Raw genomic sequence first — 24,580 nt, 5'->3', positions numbered from 1 at the left:
TCTGTTTCCAGTAGCTACTGCTGTGCACAGGCTTCAGAAGTCTGTGCAGCAGAAAAACAATTACAGGGAATATTGGACATGATTACACCCAGTCAAAATGGTAGAAGATCATGGTAACAGAGGTTTGGACACAGGTGATGGCTGGAACCCACTGAACTGTATCACAGCATGATTCAGAGACTATACATGTGTAAAACAAATTTTAAAATATCACTCTAAATTAATGCTTGCTACTGTGTTCTTCCTGATTTAAGAGCTGGAGTTCCTGCCCATTCGTAGTACAATTTATATATGCAGCTTGAAAGAATAATTGAATTCCAATAATTGAAAGCTAAATTATTACAGTGCAGGCTTGCATGCATACGGGTTAGAGGTTGAATATTTCTGCAAGTGTTCACCATATATACTCAATGCTGGGAAAATCAGTTAGCTATTACTGATGGAAGCTGCAACAATTAAAGTTATCACTGTTCCATTTCTACCAATCAAGAACAATGTAGGAATTCCTTGTTGCACAACATTTCCAGTATCCCATTAGCTCTTTTCATAATATTTGCATTCTGATGATTACAAAAGTACAAATCCTGAGCCTGCGTGTTTTTAAACTGCCATGGGAAATGGTTTTCAGTTACATGCCGCTATATCAGAAAATACTTTTTCAAGGCAGATTCTCTTGCATTCCTACAGAATTTAGAAAAAAAATTAAAAACCGAAACCATGACAGCTTTTCTTTTTAACAGGATGATGTCATTTTCCAAAGACTATCTGACTCCTCAAAACACAGAGGTCAGACATTAAATCACCTTGAACAGTTTGCTACAGAAGGTAAGAAAACTCTGAACTAATATGCTTTACGTGACATAACGGAGCATTTAACTACACCCAGACATTGAACAAAATATTGGCAAGTTTACTCCGGCCAGCAATTCAAGGCTGTTCTTTTTATTGCCTAAAATCACGAGTCAGTATTTACAATCGCAACAGTGGCGACATTACCAGATGGTTCATACTCTGGCAATAAACAAATATCTAGAAGATTAAATGATCCTTGGACAATTGTTCAATAACGGAAAGCAACCTTGAGGCCATTAATATTAAGTATATTTGGTTGACGCCCATGAGTTAACTGCATTTGGAACACTTGCCGATTAAACAGCTTTGCTAGACATGGTATCCTCATTCCTTATGTTGCCAGAAGAAAGGTTTTTTTTAAATTTATTTATGAGTTGTTGTTTTTATAATGGAAAAATGGTGTGAGATTGTGCCTTGAACCACTGCCTTACATGTTGTGTAAGTATACCTTCAGCAACTTTAGGGAATTCCAGGAGTTTGAGGCAAGTGACAGTGAAGATTTAGTGGTCATCTTGTTCCCAAGTTGTGATGGTGTTCCCGTGTTTCTGTTAACTATGCCATTGTAGGTAGTTGTGGAAATGAGTTCAGTATCTGCCACAGATGATGCCTGGGTAGGTTGCCATCAAACATTGTGATGTAAAAATGCAGTAGCTGAACCTTGATCCCTTACTCCGACATTTTGTGAGTTTAATCTATAACAACAGTGACGCAATTCAGATATACATCATTAGCTGTGAAGCGCTTTGCGATGTCTGATGGTGTGAAAAGTGCATTACAAAATGGCATTTTGTTTTAAACAATCTCTAGAGACTGGGCTTAACACTATGGAGGTAAGCCCTTGGAAGAAGGCCTATATATCTGGAATTATCTTCACTGTGTAATACAAAAATGAATTTACCTGAGCAGGCAATATGTTGTGCTGTTTAGATAAGCAGTCAGTCTAATTCCTTTATACTTGGAGGCCACATTGTGGAGAAACCCAGATTGTGTGTGATGAAGATGGGGAGCCATTAGCGAGGGTAAATGCTTGCTCCTCAGCAGCCCCCCTTTCCCAAAGTCAACTCCACAATTGGACATTGGGTGCCATGAATAAGATAGCCTAGCAGGGAGCCACAAACGAACATGCCATTTACTTGTCATGTTCGCAAATGTAACAGGTTCTCTCCCCTTTCCCCTCTGTCCTGCCTCTGGGCTACTACAGTAGTGACAGGATAAGGCACTTAATTGCTCACATAAGGCTTTAATTGGTAACTCAGTAGGAAGGCTCTGTATGGGCCTTCCCACCACGTAGTTAATTGGGAAATGGATGGAATCCCTATCTGATTGACTAAATAACCCTGGCTGGGAAACATACTTCAGAGAATGTTACAAATTTCCATTTGGTGAGAAGGAGAGTCATTAGTGAGAGGAGTGCAAGTTCAGAAATAAGTGGAAGAAAGATAACATATGTGTAACTGAAATAGGCAAAAGAGATTTCAACATTGTTACTCCATTGTATTTTTGCCAGTCAGGTTAAAAAGCACCTACACCCCCCCCCCCCCCCCACCCCCACACACACACACACACACACACACCAATTAAACGCCTAACTGTTGGATGACAACAGATGTCAAGAATTTTATTTTTCAAAGCAGTAGTAATTCTTTTCATTTTCTTTGTGCTCTTTCACCTTTGCACCAGCCGCTTTTAACAGTCATATGTTCTTCAAATTCCGCCATTTTTGTTCTCCCAGTCCCTTTCTTCTCATGATGAAACTATTTAATTTACTGTCAGTGGTGGTATCGTTTTGGTGTTGAGGCCAGATTTTGAACTGTTAGCTCTCTGGCCGTGAGAGATCACCAGTCCTACCATCAGAGATGATGAGAGGGGGAGCATGGCTCAAGATGGAGCTGTCCTCTTGAGGACTTGTAAAAAAATGATGAGATGGATCATCTAACAGAGCTAGCCATGGGATGTGTTGGTAGGGGAGGGTGTGGGGAGGTGGTGCAAGGATGGTGTGTGGTTGAAAAACTCAGTTGGAGTACTGGCGCTCTGCTCAGCTGCCAAGAGATGGTTTACATGCGTGTGTTGGGATTTTGCCCACGTGAGGATCTTGACTGCTGACTGAGAAATTCTAATGGTCACTTCCACAGCACTCTTATGCAATTTACAAGCCTGCGATGACTCCCTGCTGCACCTGGAGAAGTAACTGCCGCCCTACCCCCAAACATCCACTTTTAAAATGCTCTAGAGGTGGGAACATGTTGGCAAACTAAATTTGGAGAATGGTGTATCAGTTTCAGCCACCTTATTTCTGGTTTTGTGTCCAACATAGATGTATATCGCACCCTTAACTAATTTTGATTTGCTTTGGGTTCACTTCCCCAAATTATTCCTTATAATTGATCATTTGATGTTTAAAAAAAGTCTGATTTCTCTTTCAGGTTTAAGGACTTTATGCTTTGCGTATACTGATCTGGAATTGCATGACTACAAGCAGTGGGTACAAATTTATAACAAAGCCAGCACTGCTCTTCAGAACAGAACCACCAAATTGGAGGAATCCTATGAACTCATCGAAAATGTAAGAACTGATTACTGCTGCATTATACATGTCACTGTTGTGGACAGACTTCAAAACTGATAATGAGTGGAGAGAAAGCATGAAAGAAATCAGCATGGCCCTATTCTCTATTGGTTCACCTTAGGGATTCATTTATGTTATGTCCAGATGAGTCCCAGTGTACAGATCTCACTTCACTAGTTGTAACCCAAAAGTAAATTTGCCAGGATTTGTTAAGATCTGTTGTTGATAAGGTTTATTTTTATTGGGCCTTCTGGCAGCTACTATTGCTGAAGAATTGTGGATGTTGATTTTCATTTGGCAGCTAGGTTTAGAACCCACTGAATGATCACAAAAGTGTAGAATGCAGTGTCTTTGGGGATAGTTGACTCTCTACCTTCTTGACCTATGAGGCTGACATAGAAAAGGGAAATTTTCTTTTTATGGGAGGGAAATATAAATTTGAAATTATTTGATCTGTCAAGGTTTATTGCCATGGTATGGAGGTGCCAGTGTTAGACTGAGAGAAGGTGAAATCTCACAACATCAGGTTATAGTTCAACCATTTGAAAGCACAAGCTTTTGTAGCCTCACTCAGTCCTCCTTCAGGTGTTACATCTGAAGAAGGAGCAAGGCTCCGAAAGCTTTGTTTTCAAATAAACCTGTTGGACTATAACCCGGCAAGATTTATTGCTGCATTTCATTAGCTTGCTAATTTATGTAGCATTGTCACAAAGAAAACTTCACATGCAATCAATAATGTGCAAGCCAGAAATAGTCTTGCCAATGTTTATATTCCACATTAACCTGCTTCCACACTATTCATCTAACCCTGTTGACCTTTAACCTACAACTATTTTCTCACTTACGTTTATCTAGCTTCCCCTTAAATACACCCATGCTGGTAATCTCAGCTGTACCGCATGGTAATGTGTTTCACATCCTAACCATTCTCTAGGTAAAGAGGGTTCTCCTGCATTCCTTTATTACATTCATTTGGGTTAATAGTTATTGATGTGAGATTAAATATCAGTCATTTAGGACAGAGTGCTGAAAACATCGTTTGAGAGGCTGAAATTGACTGATGCTGTAGTCTTGCCGAACACAGACAATGTACATTTTTAATCCTCGGTCAGTTAAATGGTTGAGAGAATATGTAATAATAAGATATAGAAACAGAACAGGCAGAGTTACACAAGTGATAATGTGGTGAGTTTGTACCAACCTAAACTAGTTGAGAAAATATTGTATTCTCTGAAATTTCCTCCTTTGTAATTTCCATGTAAAAGTGTTATTTCAGTTATCTACAGCAGAGTGCAGCAGCGTTAACACTTCTAACATATAAAGAAAACCATTTGACAAAAGAATGTCGTTTAACACTGAATGTTAATTGAAAGAATGAAATTACAAATTTAAGGAAAAACACTAAATTTGGGTAAAGTGAATGAACAACTTAAGGGCCATTGACAGTGTGAAGTATTTTCATGTTTGTTAATTGACTTCAGATCAAGAAGTTAGTGTTCTTCAAAAGGCTTGGTGAACATACAATGCCGTGTGACACCAAGTCATTTATCCTTTTATTCTTTTTCTATGCAAACTCTTTTCTGTTGTAGGAATAGAACTTTTGGCCTCAGTGTCATGTGATCACAAGAACAATTTACATTTAAAAAGTGGCTTTAATTGTGTAAAATGTACATGGGCATTTAAATGCCCACAGACAGCTTTACCCACCCCCCATATTCATTTGTTTTGCATTCCTTGTGAAACATTGGAAATTCTTACATTGTGTAAATTCAAGAATTTGCATAATACTTTTTCCACAAACCTATTTTTTCAGAATCTGCTGCTGCTTGGAGCAACTGCCATTGAAGATCGTCTTCAGAACAGAGTACCTGAAACCATAGCAACCCTAATGAAAGCTGAAATCAAAATATGGGTTCTGACAGGCGATAAGCAAGAAACTGCAATCAATATAGGTGTGTCCACTTTCAACTCCCCCACACATGTTTTAGTGCTTTTAATGTTGAATAGTTCAATAGGATTGTCATATAAGATACGCATTATTAAATGTGTATAACTAAATTGCTATACATTTTTAAAATTTAAGTTCAATTAACAAACTGTGAAGTCTAGGATGTTGAAGTTACCTTGAATTGATGTTACACTGCTGGGATTGCAGAATGTGAGGTAGCAGCTGTTTTTAGATTAGACTAAGATTATTGATATAAATTCATGTAAATAGCCTTTTGAAGAGCTGCACCAATTAGCTTGTCTTAAAGGATACTGATTTTTCACTGGTACACAAAATTAATTTTGTAAGAGCCCTCTTGAGCTGTTTACTGGAATAGGTAACCTGAGAGGGTGCAAGGACTGAGTCTTGATTTGTGAATATTAATCTTTTTAGTATAACACCTGGAGAGAGCTTCTTCAAGAAAATGTTTGGACCTGTTCAGTTTCCGTCTCTAGTAATGTGGGCAATGTCACCTAAAGTGATAGATTGTTTAATAATGTTGTAGCCTTCTACAGAGTTGTTAATTTCAAATACACAAAACTGAAATATGATTGATCACTCCTGGACTAAATTGAACAAGTGGCAAAAAAATTTTCAGATTGGCTTCAATGAAGTCAGTATCTCTATCGAAATGACTTGCAGTTCAGCAAATATCAACAATGATAGGTTCAGTAACCACTTCTGATCAAATGAGTGTTAACAACAATTCAAGAGATGATGGCAATTTGCACAATCCTCTGGGAAACTCCAAACTAGTTCTGCCCATCGTTAACTGAAGGATACACATACCTTTGTCCAGAAGGGAAATAGTTAACTGTCATTATATATGACTCAGAAAGTAATGAATTTGGAGCAACTTCAAGTTATTCAATTCAAAGGTGGCCTTAAAATGACTGGACCATAATCCTAGCCCAGCTCTCTGACACATTGAAGAAGATTGGTGCTTTATGCAGGTTGTAATTAGCTAAGAGTCCTATTATAATGCATAATTTAAAAAATTCTTAATGCTTCCGAGTACATTGTTGGTGTGTTGCAGTTATCCATCAGAAGCATTGAATCAAAAGATAATTTCAGATTTCAAGTTTCTATTTAGTTTTTGTGACACACTTTGCAGCATTTTGTTATGTTAAATAGTTTGCATAAGTGAAACCAATAGGAAAAAAGAATTAACCAAGACAAACTCCAAATTTAGAATTGCTAAATAGTGAGTGATTTGTGTTGATTTCTATGACCAATGGATAAAGAGATGGTTTTTGTTCAGAATAAATTCTTATTGAATAAGTTGAAGGATGTCAAGAAGCCTCCCTGGAGTTCATTCAGTCATATAACTTTCATTTGCAACAGCTGTACGACCATCAATATTTCTGGTAGAATTTTAATTCTACTGATTTTAAACTCTAAATAGCTAATTCCTCCTAGATTTTGCCAAAGCAAATTGGATCTTGTTCGTCCAAATTCCTTCAATACAACATTGACAGTAATATTCTTCGAGTCGAATGGGTAGTGTCTTCCATCTCTTTTAAAAGCTGTGGAGCTTTTGCATCACAGTATTACATATCACCATTGTTTGAGAGCAGTTTTTTGAGGTGTGAGAAAGCATTGCCAGAAACTAGAACCAATATTTTGAAGTGGGAGAAAGGAATCTGCCATCATTAATTGAATAAAGTAGGGGCAGCAACAAAACCCAAGTTACTGGAAAAGCCCAGCAGGTCTGGCAGCATCTGTGAAGGAAAAATCAGAGTTAATGTTTTGGATCCAGTGACCCTTCCTCAGAACTGATGGTGGCTGGGAAAACATTGGTTTATATGCAGACAATAGGGAGGTGGGCGGGGTAGGGAGTAAATGATAGGATAGAGCCCAAAGAGAGAGAGAGAGACAGACAGACAGACAGTTGGACAAACAAAGGAGTTGCTAACGATCAGACTGGGAGGGTGGATAGTTATGAACAGGGACTGTTAGTGACTAAGAGCAGGGGTGTGTAATGGCAGGCTACGTGGTAACAAGGCCTGGTGTGTTGGGTGGGGGACTGGAGCAAGGGAGAGTTTAGGCCCTGAAAGTATTGAAATGGGTAGGAGCAGCAATTGCTGGCATGAATTGGAGGTGCAGTTGTCAGCTTGAACTCTGTGAGAGAGGAATAGAGCTACTCGATTAGTGAAGTGGTGAATAGTACCAAGTTAAATGAATTGGGGACTGATTATTATTTTTAAAAAAACTTATGAACTGGGAGAGTGGATGAAAAGTCTACTTTGGTACATTAGAGTCAGATGTAGAAAACTAATTGTTGGTGTTGCTGTGTTTTTTTTTCCTTTAGAGGTCACAAATAAACCCAACCCATGTTTACCCAGTGTCCATAAATTCATAGATCATAGCAGACATTACTGGATAGAAATTTCAGATGTAAACTTTCATTACCTAACTTTGACACCGTTCCTCCTCCTTTCCACCCCATACGCAGGAATACTGAAACGTTGTGCCTGTTGATATCACTGAACTTGAGCATGCTTTGAAGATTGAAACTGGAATTTTACTGATATTAATGGTTCAGTGCTGGATGAACCATAATTTTAACAACTTGGTCATTACAAGGGTTCAGCTGAAGCTGCTTTGTCAGGAAAGTCCTAAAAGTTGTTTCACAGATAATTGCATTATATGTAAGTTGGGAGTGTCCCGTACCTAGTTGTGAAAAGCTATGTTCCTTAGAAATTTTCAAAATAGTCATACCTTTGACTGGAATTTGGCAAATAAAAAGAAGTCTAGTCAAAATGTTACTCTGTGATCTTTCTACCTGTCAATGTTGTATTTAGAAAAGAATTGATATTTTTCAACTGTTGCTTGCTTCTGTTCTTTTGACAGGTTATTCATGTAAACTTGTGTCCCAAAGTATGTCACTACTAATAGTGAATGAAGATTCTTTAGATGTAAGTCATTCCATTCCTTTCAAATCTTGTCCAGATTTTAGACGTGAAAGCATTTAACTTTTGTCAGTTATGAAACTTTCCATTCAGAATTGTAATACTTTCCACCATTTGGTGCCTGCAATGTTTCTCACCTGTTCAAATTCTGAAAGTACATAGGCATTTTAATTGCAAATAAGTTGTAGTATGATTTGTGCTGCTTTCAGTTTGAATTTCCTCAGAAAAGAAGTATCATTGATTTGAAGTAATTTTAGTGCAATTTAATCTCTGTCAAATGCCATACCAATAGGCCACAGAAGGGCAGCTAGAAGTGGCGATTAGACTCTACTCCACACAGAGAATGGTACTCACTGGACAGATTTGCTTTTTGACTGAATTGTTATCTAGTGGTTGATTCCAAGTTTGAATCTCAGATTTGATTCTTACTCAGACTCTGACTTTTCAGTAATGTAGAAACAGATCCTTCTTCCCACCTTCTTCACCCTGCCAGTTCTCAAACTGAATCCCGTCTCACAAGAAAGTATTGAACAGACGCTAGGAGACACCTGTAGTTGTAATAAAAGTTAGTATAGAAATCCTCACTAGACTGCTCTTTAAGAAAGGGACAAATAAAATAGTAGCTTAAGAGGTTGTTCCTCCTGTCTTCAAAAATGCCGTGGAACCTAGGAATTGACATGTTCAAAGTGTGGGAAAAATTAGTAGTAATAAAAGGCATTTGCTCTTCACTCTAAGGTTATTTTACTCAAATATAACTAATGGCATGATTTCAATAAATGTGTTTTTGTATGTGAAATTACAATGTGAGCATCCATCTTGGTTGGAGGTGGGAAGTTAGTTGCCCCCAGAATTAATTTTACTTTTTTTCCGTCATGGTGAAATTCATGTTTTAGGCCCTCCTGCTCTTATGAACTCTATGATGTGAGGAAATGGTATAAGGATTAAGTGCAAGGGCACTATAAAAATAAACAAAATGTGGACATTTGGTACTGAGAGTAAATGAAGACGAAGGCTCAATAGATATTTTGGACCAGAAATATAAACAATAGCTGTTGGTGCTGTATGGTGTTCCTAAATAGCTTGTTTTGTTGGGTTGGGTGTAAAGTCACTACAACTGTATTATTTTGACTGATGGGCTGGCTAGTGTATCTGACTTGGAGAATTACTGTTTGTGAGCAGTCAGCAACTGAGACAGGCATAGACAAAGCTGTAAAAGCCTATTACACACAAACTTGATTAAAAAAATGTTTGACCTGTTATTATTTTACCCTCATTCCTTTCACGTTAGATTTGTGACACAATTTGAAAGTTGTTTAACTCTTATATATTGATCTTGAAAAAGTTTATTCCAAGTTTGTAATTCATTGCTCGAGAATCTGTCATTTAAAATGACAACTGGTTAGCTGAAGCAACATTTTAAAATAGAATATAGGAAGTCACAGAACAGTTTAACAGTTGGAAATGAATAGCACTGCCAATTGAAAGGCAGTCGGCACATTGCCATGACTTGTGGATGACAGCTGGTGTGTGTGTTATTAAGGCTGGTTATCCAGGATTCCGTAGTGACACTAAATCATAGCATGTTTTGATTTGTTTTAATTTTATTTAAACTTTGGCATCCAAACTGAGGAGCTTATCAGGAAGATTGGTAAATATGTACTCATTCAAACTTGGACTTCGTTAATCAGGCCAATGATTTGAAAAATATGTTAAAAATCAGACAGTATAGAGGGAACATTAATTATTATCAGTTATATGTAATCTGTGAACTCATTGAATAGCACAATAGAACTCAATAGCAGTCAAATGACATAGCTAGTTTGTGCTGAAGTGATCAGTGACTTCAGCCATGATTCTCTGCAATGGGATTTTTCAATTGAGATCATGATGAGGTGGAGAGGTCATACCGCAACAGGCCCAATCTTTTCTTGACATGGTTGAATGAAAAATTAGGTGTCAAACCAGCTCTGTATGCCTCATAAATCTTAGCAAAAATATTGGAGCCAATGTGCCATTTCTACCTTTCTTCTAATTCCTGGAATAGCTCACTGCTCAGGAAACATGCCCTGAGAATCTTTTAAAACCAAAACACTGAACAATTAAAAAATATTTTGGTTGGTCCTATCTTTCCAAAAAAAGACAAAACTATTTCTGAAGGAGTGGATTAAATGTAGAATTGAATTACATTAACTTATTCATGGAAGCACAGAACAAAACTGACCCTCTGATAGACTTGCTAGTCTAGTATTTTAAACAGACAGGTCAGTAATATTCCAGGACACTGCTGATTTATCTGGCTTAATAATGGAGTTTAACGAGATAGATTAATAGCAACAAAAGACAGTATAACACCATTAGTGTAACAAAACATTCCAAGATACATCTTAAGGATCTTATCAATCAAAATATGATGTGGAGCTACAGAAGGAACTATCAGAATTGACTGCTAAATGTTTGGTCAAAAACACCTGTTTTAAGGAATATGTTAAAATTTGAGGGAAAAGCGAAGTGTCAAAGTTTAGGTGAGGCATTCCAAAGCTTGGGGTTAAAGCAACTGAAAACACAATTATCATGGTGGGCTGATTAAACTGAGGAATGTACAGGATGTCAGAATTGCAGGAGTACGGGGATCTGAAAGACATGTTGGGCTAGAGGAATTTATAGAATGAGGAAAGGGCCTCACCACTGTGATTAAGATTTTTCACCACCATTGAAGGTCAGAATTTTTTCAGTGTACTACCAGATTATGCTGGAAGCCATTGCTTTAGCAGATAGGATAATAGGACATGAGCACATCAAATACAGCTTTCGCAATGCAATTTGTTGCTTAAACGTCATCTGTATTCAGTACATGTAGTCTGCTTAGCCTCTGGCTTTGCCTGTCCAGACTTGAGTTTATAATTTTGCGCACACGCACCAGTCAAGTAGAAAGTCCTATCGCACTATGGGTATGCCTACTGTCCAATAACAGCAACGGTTCAAAATGGTAGCTTGCTACCCCCTTCTCCAAGGCAGTTGGGGATATGCAATAAATGCTAGCCTAGCCATCGACACCCACAAACCATGAATGAGTGAATTAAAAAAAGCCTGTACATTTCTTAGACACCTTAAACATGATTTAATTTTAATTATCTGGCTTACCAGAAGGAAAATTTCTCATAGCACAGGGGTTTGCTGTTTAAAAACAACACAGATTTACAATTTTAAATACTTCACAGATTTGGATTTTTCAGTTTATCTATACTTGTGCAGAGATAATGTGAATTTTAATAAGTAGAAAATACTATACCGCACACCTACATCAATGTAATGCAACGCAATCCATGAGTTTCTGCTAACAGTGGCGATTTCTGATTTATAACTGATGCTTGAGTGAAGGTAATGAACAATTTCATGACCAATCATAATTGTTTATCAAAAGAAGTGTGCACTGTGGTGACTACAGAGTTTTTTTCAACAAGGTTGTACATTAAATTTACATTTTACATTAGAGTTTCTGCCTTCCTTGTCCCTTAAAACAACGAGAATGTCAAAGCCATTGATAGCAATGAAGAGCCCTCAAGTAATTTAATGGCTGAATTCATCATACTTCTGGCATGTATAAGTTTGAGTTTGCCCGTAATCTAAACAATGCAAACATAGGCCGAAACTATTCAATCGCTTTTCATAGGCAATCCTTCATCGCATGAATTAGTTTAGTGAACTCTCATAGCTCCCTTTTTAACACAACTATGTCCTTTCTTAGGTAAGGAGGCCAAAACGGTACAGAGCACCTTAAATGGTTGCTGCCTCCAATGCCCTGTATGATTGCAGAAAGACTTTTTTTTAACTATCAAACTCCAAACCTTTAGTGACAAAGCTCAACATACCTTCCTAATTCCTTGGTGTGTCCGCATTTGAAATTTGTAATTCAGGTACAAGAAAACCCAGATCCTTTAAAATGCAACAATTCTCTAATTTCTCACTAGTCAAAATATATTATCCTTTTATCCACTTACAGTAGAAAAAGATAAACTTTACACGTGCCCATCCACCATCTTGCCCACATACCAAGTGTGCTGGGTGAGAAAGATGGTGCAGAATGAGAAGGTAAAACATTGTATGTACCTTCTTTCACAACAGTAAAGCAGGAACATTTTGTGTAATTGTTTACGAGGTCATTTTGCAATTTATGGAAAAATGCATCCCAATTTCTGGAAATGAAGTGCATCCTGGTTTTTGCCAGAGCAAATATGAGCCTTTGTGGCAATAATGTTGGTCAGTCTGAATCTTTAAAAATGGCAGTCTATTAAAAAATCTTCCAAGAAATTGTCATCTTGGTTTTCAAGCTCCTCAAAAAGAATTTTCAGACAATGGTCGTGAATATTCAATCCGGTAAACTTTTTGATAGTGTTTCATTGGTAGTTTGTTTACATCAGGATCTTTGTTTTAGAAGGTTGAAATTACCCTATTAGCTGTGATTGATTTCATGATTAGTAGGAGGATAAAGATTACAGAACTTTGTCCAGGCTGTCTAGCCTGCTGTATGTTTTTAGATTTGTGGTATGTGCAACTTTTTGTTTGTTTTTGGTGTTTCGTACTATGTTTCATCAAAAGACATTATGTCAGACCTTATACAATTGTATGTTATACAAATTGCCAATTTTTTATTTCTGAATATCACTGACTATTGAGGTTGGTTGGATAATATCTATATTGAAAAGTTAGTCTGTGCAGTATTAAACCCAATTCACCCCTGGCTATTATACTTGATAACCATCTGGAGGTCTATTTTCCCTTAGATTTTGCACTTATGGATTCCCTTTATAGGTCACTAATTGATGCTGCTGAAATAACTCCAATGCTGTTTTTACTGCATGCAATTGTTATCAGTCTCTAACCTTTCTGCTGTGTCCCGTTGAATGTTCTCCTCCAATCAAAAGGTGACTTTCAATGGCAACTGGTTAGCCTCCATACTTCTTTCATGTAGGAAACATCCTTTGCTTTACTTGGCTCCATCCTTTTCAGCATTGAATCTCCTCTGAAATTTAACTCCTGTATTTGTGTAATTTGTTCATTCTTGATTTCCCCTAGATCTGTTGGTCTAGCACAGTGGGCCAGGCAGCATTAGAGGAGCAGGAAGGTTAACGTTTTGGGTGGGGACCCTTCTGAAATAGGGGAGGGTGAAGGGACCTCTGAAATAAATAGAGGGGGGTTGGGCCTGGGGAAGGTGGGCGTGTGCAGGTAGACAGTGGTGGGGATTGGTCAGGTAGGTGGGAGAGAAGATGGACAGGTTGTGTCATGTCAAGGAGGTGGGGATGAGAGGGAGAGTTGATCAAGGGATGAGGCCAGTGGTGATGAGATTGTGAAACTGGTAAAGTCCACATTGAGACCATGGTGTTGTAGGCTCCCAAGGTGGAATATGAGGTGCTGCTCCATCAGTTTCCGAGTGGCATCATTAAGACACTGGAGGAGGCCCAGGATAGACATGTCATCCAGGGAGTGGGAGTTGAAATGGTTCGTGACCGGAAGGCGTTATTGTTTGTCGCGAGCAGAGTGCAGGCACTCCTCTTAGTCTTATCAGTGTAAAGGAGGCCACGTCGGGAACAGCGAATATGGTAAACCTCATTGGCGGATGTGCAGGTGAACATTTAATAAGAACCAAAAGAACTGCAGATGCAGTAAATCAGGAACAAAAACAAAGTCGCTGGAAAAGCTCAGCAGGTCCGGTAGCGTCCGTGGAGGAGAAAACAGAGTTAACGTTTCGGGTCCAGTGACCCTTCCTCACAGCTTCTGAGCTCGGACCCGAAACGTTAACTCTGTTTTCTCCTCCATGGATGCTGCTGGACCTGCTGAGCTTTTCCAGCAACTTTGTCTTTGTGCAGGTGAACCTCTGTCTGATGCCTCACTGACCAATCCCCACCACTGCCTGCCTGCGCTCACCTATCACCATCTCGCCTACCTTCCCCAGCCCAACCTCTCGACTCCATTTATTTCAGAGCTCAACCCCTGTGCCCTTCCCCCTCGATTTCTGAAGAAGGTTCCCAACCTGAAACGTCAACTTGCCTGCTCCTCTAATGCTCCACGGCCTGCTGTGCTCCTCCAGCTCCACACTGTGTTATCTCTGACTCCAGCATCGGCAGTTCTTACTGTTTCTGAGATCTGTTGGTCTGTTCGGATTTGATCATTGGGCATTTCTGATCCATTCATAGCATCAGAATATATTCAGCAATAGTGTACTCATAATCCCTTAGTGAATTTTTTTTTCACAATTCTTTTTATGTCTCTAAGATGCGATGTTCAAACCCCTCTCTGAAAAGTGTTAGCATCAGCAATTCCTCAGTTCACTTCCAGTGTGAAGCTCTCTGTAAATTTTACTATTGAGCCATGAAGCGAAAGGTTTTTTGCAAGTGTCAGGACATTTTTATAACTATGAATTTAATTTTATTTTGTTCTGGATAAATATAAACATATCAAGCTTTGCTCTTGAACTTTGAAACATGTTAGCTTCTACCTTCAGGTCAGTTTTAGGTATTTTAACATAATTTATAAGAGAGTGATACAGCTGTATTGTAATGACTGTTTTGTTTACAATGATAACAAGCATGAAGGGAATTAGCAGCATTTTAGTAATATTCTCAACCAGATTTTAAATAATTTATAATTACAATCTTTTACAGCCTTTTATTTCTCCTTTCTTTCAGTTTCCGCTACAGAGTTATGACCAGTGACATCCTTAACCTTTTGTTTCACATGCCCATTGTAAATTTCTATTTCTAACACCTTGTTTCATTTCACTGCTCAAATTAATCTCGGACAAGTTGAGGTGTGGCGTGAAATGTTTTAGAGCAAATATAAATACAGCCTTTAACCATTGATTATGTATATTGAAAAATCTGGGATGAATGACGAATGCTTGTGTGGACCAAATATTGGATGGTGTCTGGATCATGTAGACACTTCTGAATCAGAAATTGATAGTTTCAAGGATAACTGCAAGACACCACGAAACATGAGTATGAGCAAAGATTAACTAAAGACCGTAAACAGATTGTGTAGTTTTAAAGTTTGGTTTTATTATGAGGATGTAGGAACAAAGAGAGATGCAGCAGGCCCATAGCTTTGTGTATCTTCAAACATGAAGAATAAGCGAGGTGAAAAGCTGTAAAGTGGAATGTTTTCCTAGTTGTGTTCATAAGTTTTCAAATGATATCCTAAGTAAGGTTTGAAATGTTTGTACAAGGCACCAACTGTATGATTATCTCGTGTAAGAAATCTCTCAATTAACTTATCTCTTGAATATCAGGAAAGACCGGCACAACATCATTTCTTTCCTAAATTATCATGAATCCTTGCATTGAATAAATAATACAGTTTATCTCAGTTAAACATGCTATAGCATGATTGCATATGCTGTACTTTTGAGGAGGAACAAAAACCTCATAGCTTGAACTATCATCATTATTATGATGATTAAAGAACATGAAGTATGATGGGATATGCAATGCAGGAATCCCCGATTTACGAATGTCCAGTTTACAAATTCTTGGACTTACCAACACAATCCCAAACAGGTATAATTTTAAAAACCCGACGTACAAACAGCTGCTTTATATTGTCCTGAACTGTGTTCCAACTTGTGAATGAACTCCAGAATGAAATCTGTTTTCAGCTCGGGAACTGCCTGTGTTTAGAAGCCATTAAGTGGCAGATTTTTAGATTCTACTTAAATGAGAGATTGTGACCAATTTCGTGTTGATTAATTTGTGTGTGTAAAAATGAAGATTTGAGTTGGAAACTCGGTTACGCATACTTGTGCCTATGAGCTGTGAAATAACTTGAACCTTTCTCCTATAAGTGAGAAATGAGCCTCCGGTAATTAATGGTTTCTCCAACATATTGGGACAGGCTTCCCCTTGGGAATATATGCTTAGTTTCAAGTGAGGTATGCTTAAACCATTATAGTAATGTCCTGAGAGATGAAATACCAAAATTGTGAGGTAACCACCATTGCGCAGAGTCACAATGGGTAAAGTTAATTTTAGATGAGTGGGGGCTTTTGGGGGAAATGCATACTTATTACTGTTCATTAAATCTACCACCTGATGTTTGCTTGGGATGTTGAAGAAAACTCTGGGTTTTGTCTCAAGCTATTCACTCACATGTTTTGTTCATGGAGATGTTGTGATGGTTCAATGAACTCACTGTTTCTAGTTATTTATGATACTAGATTACAGAGATGAATGTGTGATGAGAAAAGTGGCATACACTTGCTGGTGGTAATATTTTCAGATAATTGTTTATCCTGTAAACAGTAATATAGGTGATCTCCCCTCTTGATCTTTTAATAAACTATTATTCTTTTGTAGCACAAAAAGGCCACTTGACATTTTTTTAATACTTCAGTAGCTTTGCCAATGTATTGAAAGATCCCCTTTGTATTCCATTTGGGAAAAGTTAGCTAGGAGTTGATAATATGTATTATTAGTAACAAAATCTTGAAGCTCTGCAACATAGATAAACCTTAATTTATTTTTGTCATTTTAAACACACACATCTTCCTGTGACTCACTGACATGCTGTATCCTCCTTGTCAATAAATATAAATGAATGTAATGGTTCTCAACCTAATTTTAACATGAACTCTGTCAGAAAAAAAACTGAGTTGCTTATGTCTTTATAATTAAAAGTGCAAATGCAGTACTGGTATTTATGGTTTCTGTCAATTTTAAAGTTATTTTAGCATGAGGTGCCCAGTTTGTCTTTTGCTCTTGGTGCCATGGTGTTAATATGGCTAGCCCAGGTAAAGTTCTGATCAGTGGTGACTCCTGAGATGTTAGTGAAGGGGGAGCTGTGATGATGGTTCTATTCAAGACCTAGGAGAGATGACTAACTTTTTTCTTTTGCTTGTATGTTAGAGAGCAATTTACATTTTCTCCATAAAATAACAGAGCAGAAACAGTATTTAGAGCCCAGCCAATGGATCCTGGTGTTAATCTTCCACACGAGCAATAGTAGAGATTATACGTGCCTTCCCTGTTCAAAATTTATTTTATTTGCCTTGTTGTATCTCCATTTCATAAATGTTTCCACAATGTCAACTCCATGACTGCCCAACTCATTGAAGATTTTGGCTAAAACTGAAAGTTTTTCAGGTTTGTGTGAACAAAATAGAAGTCATTCTGTTTGGTCCCTCCCAGACATGTTTTTCTATTATTCTTAATCCATCCCTTTTCATGATGATGAAACATTGCATCAATTTCATCATTAAGAGTAATTATTCTCCCTTCTGAAACTTCATCTGCCAATGTCTGTATCTCAACTCCTCCATTCCTAAAAATTCTCCCAAACACATTTATCACCACAAAGCTTGAATTCACTGTAATAGCTAAAAGTGGTTGAAGTTATCAGCCTCATGTTTAATTGACAGCTGACTTACAATTTTCTGTACAACCCTGAGTTCTGTGATCTGTTTTAAACTTGACAGGGAGAGGATATTAACAGTATGGCTTAAGGAATAAGAAACAGGGGAAAAACTTGGCATGTTTGTAATGATTTTCACATTCTTAGGATCCCCTAACTGTTTAATGGCCAATAAGTTCTAAAGTGCAGTCAGTGTTATATTAGGCACAATGCAAGGTTCCACAAATAACAGATGGATAAATGACAAATTAGTCAACATTTAGGATAATAATTCTATAATAATAGATTATGAACATCAATGTTAACAAAATGTGTATTTTCTAATATTGCTTTCCCAGTGTATTTTGAAAGCAAGGCCATTTATTTTCTTTCCAACAGAAATAGTTTTGCTAAAGAGTAATCCTTTTCTTGGTCTAGCCACTAAGGAAATAGGATAACCCTCCATCATAATACGTGAAGGTTGCACAGCACCATGGAAACATGTTGTATTCAACTATTGTGATTGAAATAATGTATACTTTGTGATAATTTCCTTTGATCTCTGATGTCACAGGAATTAATGCAATTGGGATTAGTGTTTCAAGTGCATTGATGAATTGATGCAACATGTTTGGCTCCTCTGTGCACTTATGCAATTTAAAAATTATTTAGTTTGGTTGCAATTACATGGAAACAAATAGATGTGGCATTAGTTTTTCCTGTAATGAATCTAGTATTTTGCTTACATCTCAGGATGTGTGACAGAACTGATCTGTCTTCTTAAAAACCTGCTTTATTTTGTTAGGTGATTCGGTAGAGTTTGAATTATGGACACTGCACCTGTTTCCCAGAAACTAACTGTTTCTACAGCTGACATTTAATGAGTCCTCCCACTACTGGGTGCAGACATATGGTTTGACTAATGACTTTCCATTATCTCAACATGGAGTGATTCTGACGTGCAGGTCCTCTGCATTCATCTTTTGTCTGTTTTATTTGCACGTGGTTGAGAACAGGTTTCTATCAGGATAGAGTGCAGAGAGGCCACTGGCTTGAATTTCACTACCTTCCTGGACCCTTGAGCATAATGACCAATTATAAAGGTATTTTGAAAGAAACTGAAGTACTGTGGCACTTGAACAGCTGGAACACCTAGAATCTAATTAACAGAACAAGTGGTACATTTACTTATGGGGAGAAAAGATTAAAATCCATTGCATGACAGTATAATGAAAAAGTCATGCAAAATAGTCTTACATGCTAATGACGTGAATGATAGTATTTACTTTCCGTGCATTTGGGACAGTGCGCAATTGTCTTCCCAGAAATGGTTCTGTGCACCTATTTTGTATTTTGATACTTTGCCTACTTCTATTTTTTAAGAAATATTCTCCTTCCTTTTGCCCTTTGCACAAAATACTGAGCTGCGACTCAGTAATGTCAGCCTTCGCCCTAGTTCACCCTCTATTTTCTGATTTCTTAACCAGCCTTTTCTTGATAACGGCCTTCCTTCATATAAACATTTCCTCCATACTCAGTGACATCCCTTAATTTTATTAGTCCTTGTGGATACGACTCCCTTGATTATTATCACAGACAAGGTCCTCGCTCTCGCGCTCTCTCTCTTTTCTCTCCAATCCTAATCTTATTTCTCCCATTGCCACAAAATCACCTCCACTGTCATTTGTAAGTACGCTTTCAAAATCCATTCCTGAGTATTCATTGGGGTGAATGAATGTGTTTTTCAAGAACCGTTCATGTTCTCCGCAATTTCTAGAACTCCCCCTTTAATATCCTTGTTACCAGCACAATCTTTAGTGTATTCTATCCCAGTTATTGTGCTGTTATGGCTACCATTTTCATTTCATGTTCAAGGGGAGTGTACTTGAGAATATTTGCATGCTGTTTTAGCTATCCATTATCTAACCTGGCTGGACCACACACAAAACTATCAAGTCTCATTCTCCTGTCAAAATCAAAGCTATTGGAGAGCAAAAATTAACTTGTGGTTTCTTTTCTCCATTATCCATGATCTCCACTTTGTTCCAGTCCTTTCCACACTTGTCTTCAAAAATAAATTCTGAAGAATTGAAATTACTTGTCACCAAGATTGACACTATCCATTTTGCACCTTCTACTATCCCATTTCCTCTCCGCCCTTCCCACTGAACTCATGGCCTTTACCTGCTCCCATGCCACCTGACATGTTATTAGTTCTTTCATCAACACCTGTTTACAAATTGTGAAGCTTACTTATTTTACCTCTCAGTACTTTCTGGCTACTTCCATTGTTGCAATGTATTCATTTTGCGACTAAAACTCCTTAGCCAGCTCTGCTTTCATGTATTCGAATTCAGTTCATTGACCTAGATCGTGTGATGATAATGATGGTGAAACTGTCATTATTCACCATCATTATGCTACTACAGTGATAGAAATTCCTGCAGTCTATGCATGTGCATGATAGAGAACCCAGAAGTAGTTTTTGATGATTCTATGCTACCCCAGGCTGTTGAGGCACTGCTGAATTACACTCAATAGGAAACATATGCATTGGAAAGAACTTCCACTTGTATGTTGCTATTGGGCTGTAAAAACCCTTCAAAAACATGCAACAATCTTTCAGAGATAGTAGGAACTGCAGATAAGACCATAAGACCATAAGACATAGGAGTGGAAGTAAGGCCATTCGGCCCATCGAGCCCACTCCGCCATTTAAATTATGGCTGAAGGGCATTTCAACACCACTTCTCCGCACTCTCCCCGTAGCCCTCGATTCCTTTTGAGATCAAGAATTTGTCGATTTCTACCTTGAAGGCATCCAACGTCCCGGCCTCCACTGCACTCTGCGGCAATGAATTCCACAAGCCCACCACTCTCTGGCTGAAGAAATGTTGTCTCATTTCAGTTTTAAATTTACTCCCTCTAATTTTAAGGCTGTGCCCATGGGTCCTAGTCTCCCCGCCTAACGGAAACAACTTCCTAGCGTCCACCCCTTCTAACCATACATTATCTTGTAAGTTTCTATTAGATCTCCCCTCAACCTTCTAAACTCTAATGAATACAATCCCAGGATCCTTAGCCGTTCATCATACGTTAAACCTACCATTCCAGGGATCATCCGTGTGAATCTTTGCTGGACACGCTCCAGGGCTAGTATGTCCTTCCTAAGGTGTGGGGCCCAAAATTGGACACAGATGCTGGAGAATCTGAGATAACAAGGTGTAGAGCTGGTTGAACACAGCAGGCCAAGCAGCATCAGAGGTGCAGGAAGGCCGATGTTTCGGGCCTAGACCCTTCTTCAGAAATCAATCAGTAACCTTCTTCAGTAACAATCTTTAACTGCCCCATTGACCGAAAAAGAAGCTATTTTGGGGAAAGTGCTAAATTACTTCTCTATGATTTCAAGAAAATTACATGTTAAATTTTTTGTTGCGTTTATCTTTTGTCCGACACTGTGAATTGTTGTAGCTTCCTGGTTTATTGTGTGACAACAATTCAACTTGAATGATTGCTTATCTGCTTGTTGACATCACTGTTGCTGCATGCCTAGAGGTGCCTTTGACTTGGAGCCAGAATTAAACTGTTGGTGCAAAAGAAGAAATCCATGGCAAAGAAATTAATCGACCTTTACATTGCTGCTGACCCTGAAATCCAAACCACAATCTGCAATCCTAGGTCCTATCGCAATTTACAGTAGTATTCTGATTTGGTTGTCGACTGCTTTTACAATCTTCAGAAGTTTAGCGATTATTTAGAAATTATTATCTCTGACCTTTTAGAAGAAGCCTCTTAATTTTTCAATTTCTCTTTAGTATTCGGCTCTTATTTATCTTTCATTGCAACTGACTTCTATCTGTTCTGGTATAATTAACTTGAATAATTTTACTTGTCCTTTGCTGGAAAACTCTAATTTAAAGTTGCTACAGCTTCCTGATGAGAGATCATTAGAAATTTATACCATAACAAATTTTGATTCATTCAGTCATCATAACAGTAGACCTGCATAAGCATTAGCTCATTTTGCAACAATTCAAAATACTTCTACAGGCCCTGCTTAAAACAATAAAGTGAAACTTACCTGTATAATGTCTGTTATTGAGACTGCTAAATGTTCAACGAGCCATAATCAAGTCAGCACAACAGAACTAAGGGAAGGTGAATAAAATACAGTTCTACCAATTGGTTGTTGGAATTTTCTAGACAAATTACATAATGTTTTGCTTTGATTTTGTGCGCGAGTGTGTTCAAAATAAGTGCCCAGCCAAAAAATATGGGATGAGTAAGACTAATAAGGAATACAGGTGGAATATCTTTACCTCCAGCATGATTAAGGCGTGGAAACCCACTATCCCAGGAAGAGGTTGAGGTTCAAGGAAATAAACACGAATTAGGTTGTCCAACCTTTTTTGTTTGAAGGGCTACATTTCATTTTTTTCTCATTCGGGGGACCAATGAGAAAATCTCAAAGATAAGGTTTTGCACAACAGTAAACATGAATTTCAAGAAAAAAAAAGTCAAGATGCAAAATAAAAACTAAGTAAACGAGCAATTTGAGCAAAAGAAATGTCAAAACAAATTGATATTTTAATAAAATATAAATAATAAAGATGATGGTTGAAAGGTGCTAAGCAGCAGAGTTAGCTAGTAAAATCATCTTTGCCTTTTGGTTTAAGATACAGAGGTAGAGAGGTGAACTAGACCCTAAATCCTGCTCAACAAGGTAAGGAAAATGAGGAGATTGAGGCCAAACAAAAGAGCTGGGTTTAATTAACACTGTGGTAGTGCACATTCTGTGCTGGTTTTGTTGGAATTAATGCAAAGTGGCAATCAGAAGTGAGTCGTCTTTCAGCCTTGCTTTTCTCATCCTTTGACTCAATGTATGGATAGCTTTTTAAGGAGGACAGGTGTGTGTGTGTGTGTGTGTGTATTGTGGTGTGTGTGTGTGTGTGTGTGTCCCCAACAAGCAACATGTGCCTGTCTCTGTTCATCTGACTTATTCCCAATCTGCTTGTTCTCTCGCTCCCTCTCGTTAGAAGTTGGGAAAGTGTAGCTAAAGGAGCCCTCTGATTTAAAATGATATGCTGCTCTTCACTGTTGGTGTGTCAAAAACCTAGAATTCCCCTCCGAACAACAACAATGTGGGTGTATGTAACCACATGATTGCTGTTGTTCAAGATGTTGGCTCACCACAACCTCCTGAAAGGCAATTAAGGATGGGCAGCAAATGTTTACTTTCAGTCACACTCATCCCGTGAACAAATAGAAAGTTATTTAGGTTGGTGGGAAGTGACAAAGGCAAATGTAACAAATTCTCAATCTTAGCGACAAAATTTTGTAGCTTTCATCTGTGTTTTTGAAGTTGATTAAAGTTATCCATTGGATATATTTCCATTATTTGTAGTGACAGGCACTGTGATAAACAGGTCCTGAATTTATCCTATCTAGCAGTTCAGAATGGGTATTCATGAGGTGCTGTATGCCATCGCCAGCAGTGGAATTTATTCCATTGTGCACTCAATTTAGAGAGGATTAACCTGAGTGGATACAATGCCAGTGATTAAAAGATAAGAGTGGGGATAGACAGTCAACTAGAGCCAGACGAACAGCAGACCTGAGAGGATAGATGCTCTTGCAATATATAGTACACATTCTTGCTTCCTTTTATTCGCAGCTCCTCTCTTTATGATTTGCCTATCTGATGCACTCTCATTCATGTTTGTGTTTCTTTCCCATTCTTTGTCTTAATGTTATCCTTTTGTTCCGTGTCTCACCTCTTTTTATGTCTGTTTGAAGGATCTTTATTTCTTTTACCTGCCTGTTGATTTCTTCACTTTTACTCCTTCCCTGATTTTCTTGCCTGTCTTCTATCTTACATTACATCTCTTCCCCATCCAGCTCCAGAACTATACAGCTACTGAGCTTATTGTGCTTGTGCCAACTCTGAAAATGTTATTCATTTCATTTCAATTTCCTTTGTTTTCCCCATAGCTTTCAAAATCTTTAAGAATAATTTCCAGTTCCAGTTAAAGACTACTGTGGACTCTGGTTCCATTAGATTTTTTCTGGTAGGGTAAACTATTTCAGAAAAAGACACTGCTTAAGTAGCTTTTCCTAACCCAACCCTGAGTTATTATAAATTTATCTGTTCTTTAACGAATTAGCAGCTCTGGAAAAATGTTTCATTTTTTTGTCTTTGCAAAATGCCTTCGAATTTTGAATAATTTGATCAAATCGCTTCTTAAATTTTGTTGCAACCTAAGTTTATTATTACTCCCCTTATTAATAGTCTGAAATCTTGCAGTCCTCATTTCTGCAATCATAATGATCTGTTCTATAACTCCTGCCCAAAATAACATGCCAAAAGCTGTGCACAGTATTCTGAAAATGGTCCAAATTGATATATAAGAATTTAGTATTGCTACTTTTCCTTTAGTATAGAAGTACTTAACATATTAAAACACAAAGGTGGATAAATCCTTGGAACCTGATCGGGTGTATCCTAGAATTTTGAGAGAAGCTAGGGGAGTGATTGCAGGGCCCCTTGCTGAGATATTTGTATCATCAATAGCCACGGGTGAGGTGCTAGAAGACTGCAGGTTGGCAGACATGGTGCCACTATATAAGAAAGGTGGTAAGAAAAAGCCAGTGAACTATAGACCAGTGAGCCTGACATCAGTGGCGAGCAATTTGTTGGAGAGGATCCTCAGGGACAGGATTTACAGGTATTTGAAAAGGCAAGGACTAATGAGGGACAGTCAGTATGGCTTTGTGTGTGGGAAATTGTCTCTCATTAACTTGATTTGAGATTTTTGAAGAGGTGAAGAAGAGGATTGATGAAGGCAGACCGGTGGGACGCAATTTATGTAGTCTTTAGTAAGG

General features: G+C 38.0%; 1 protein-coding gene across 4 annotated transcripts in view; it reads left to right on the top strand.

Moving 5' to 3' along the window:
* Window positions 1–24,580, top strand: part of atp8a2 (ATPase phospholipid transporting 8A2) — a 498,882-nt gene that overhangs the window by 208,742 nt on the left and 265,560 nt on the right. For all 4 annotated transcript variants that reach the window (XM_048533131.2, XM_048533132.2, XM_059646682.1 and 1 more), the window contains 4 exons: window positions 741–825; window positions 3,276–3,415; window positions 5,232–5,370; window positions 8,259–8,323. In XM_048533131.2, the coding sequence (XP_048389088.1) occupies window positions 741–825; window positions 3,276–3,415; window positions 5,232–5,370; window positions 8,259–8,323 (429 nt within the window). The remainder of the gene's footprint in view (window positions 1–740; window positions 826–3,275; window positions 3,416–5,231; window positions 5,371–8,258; window positions 8,324–24,580) is intronic.

This window comes from Stegostoma tigrinum, chromosome 6 (assembly GCF_030684315.1).
Source record: "Stegostoma tigrinum isolate sSteTig4 chromosome 6, sSteTig4.hap1, whole genome shotgun sequence".
Lineage (NCBI taxonomy): Eukaryota > Metazoa > Chordata > Chondrichthyes > Orectolobiformes > Stegostomatidae > Stegostoma > Stegostoma tigrinum.
The sequence above is the reverse complement of the archived record's forward strand: the minus strand, read 5'-3'. Positions and strand labels throughout refer to the sequence as shown.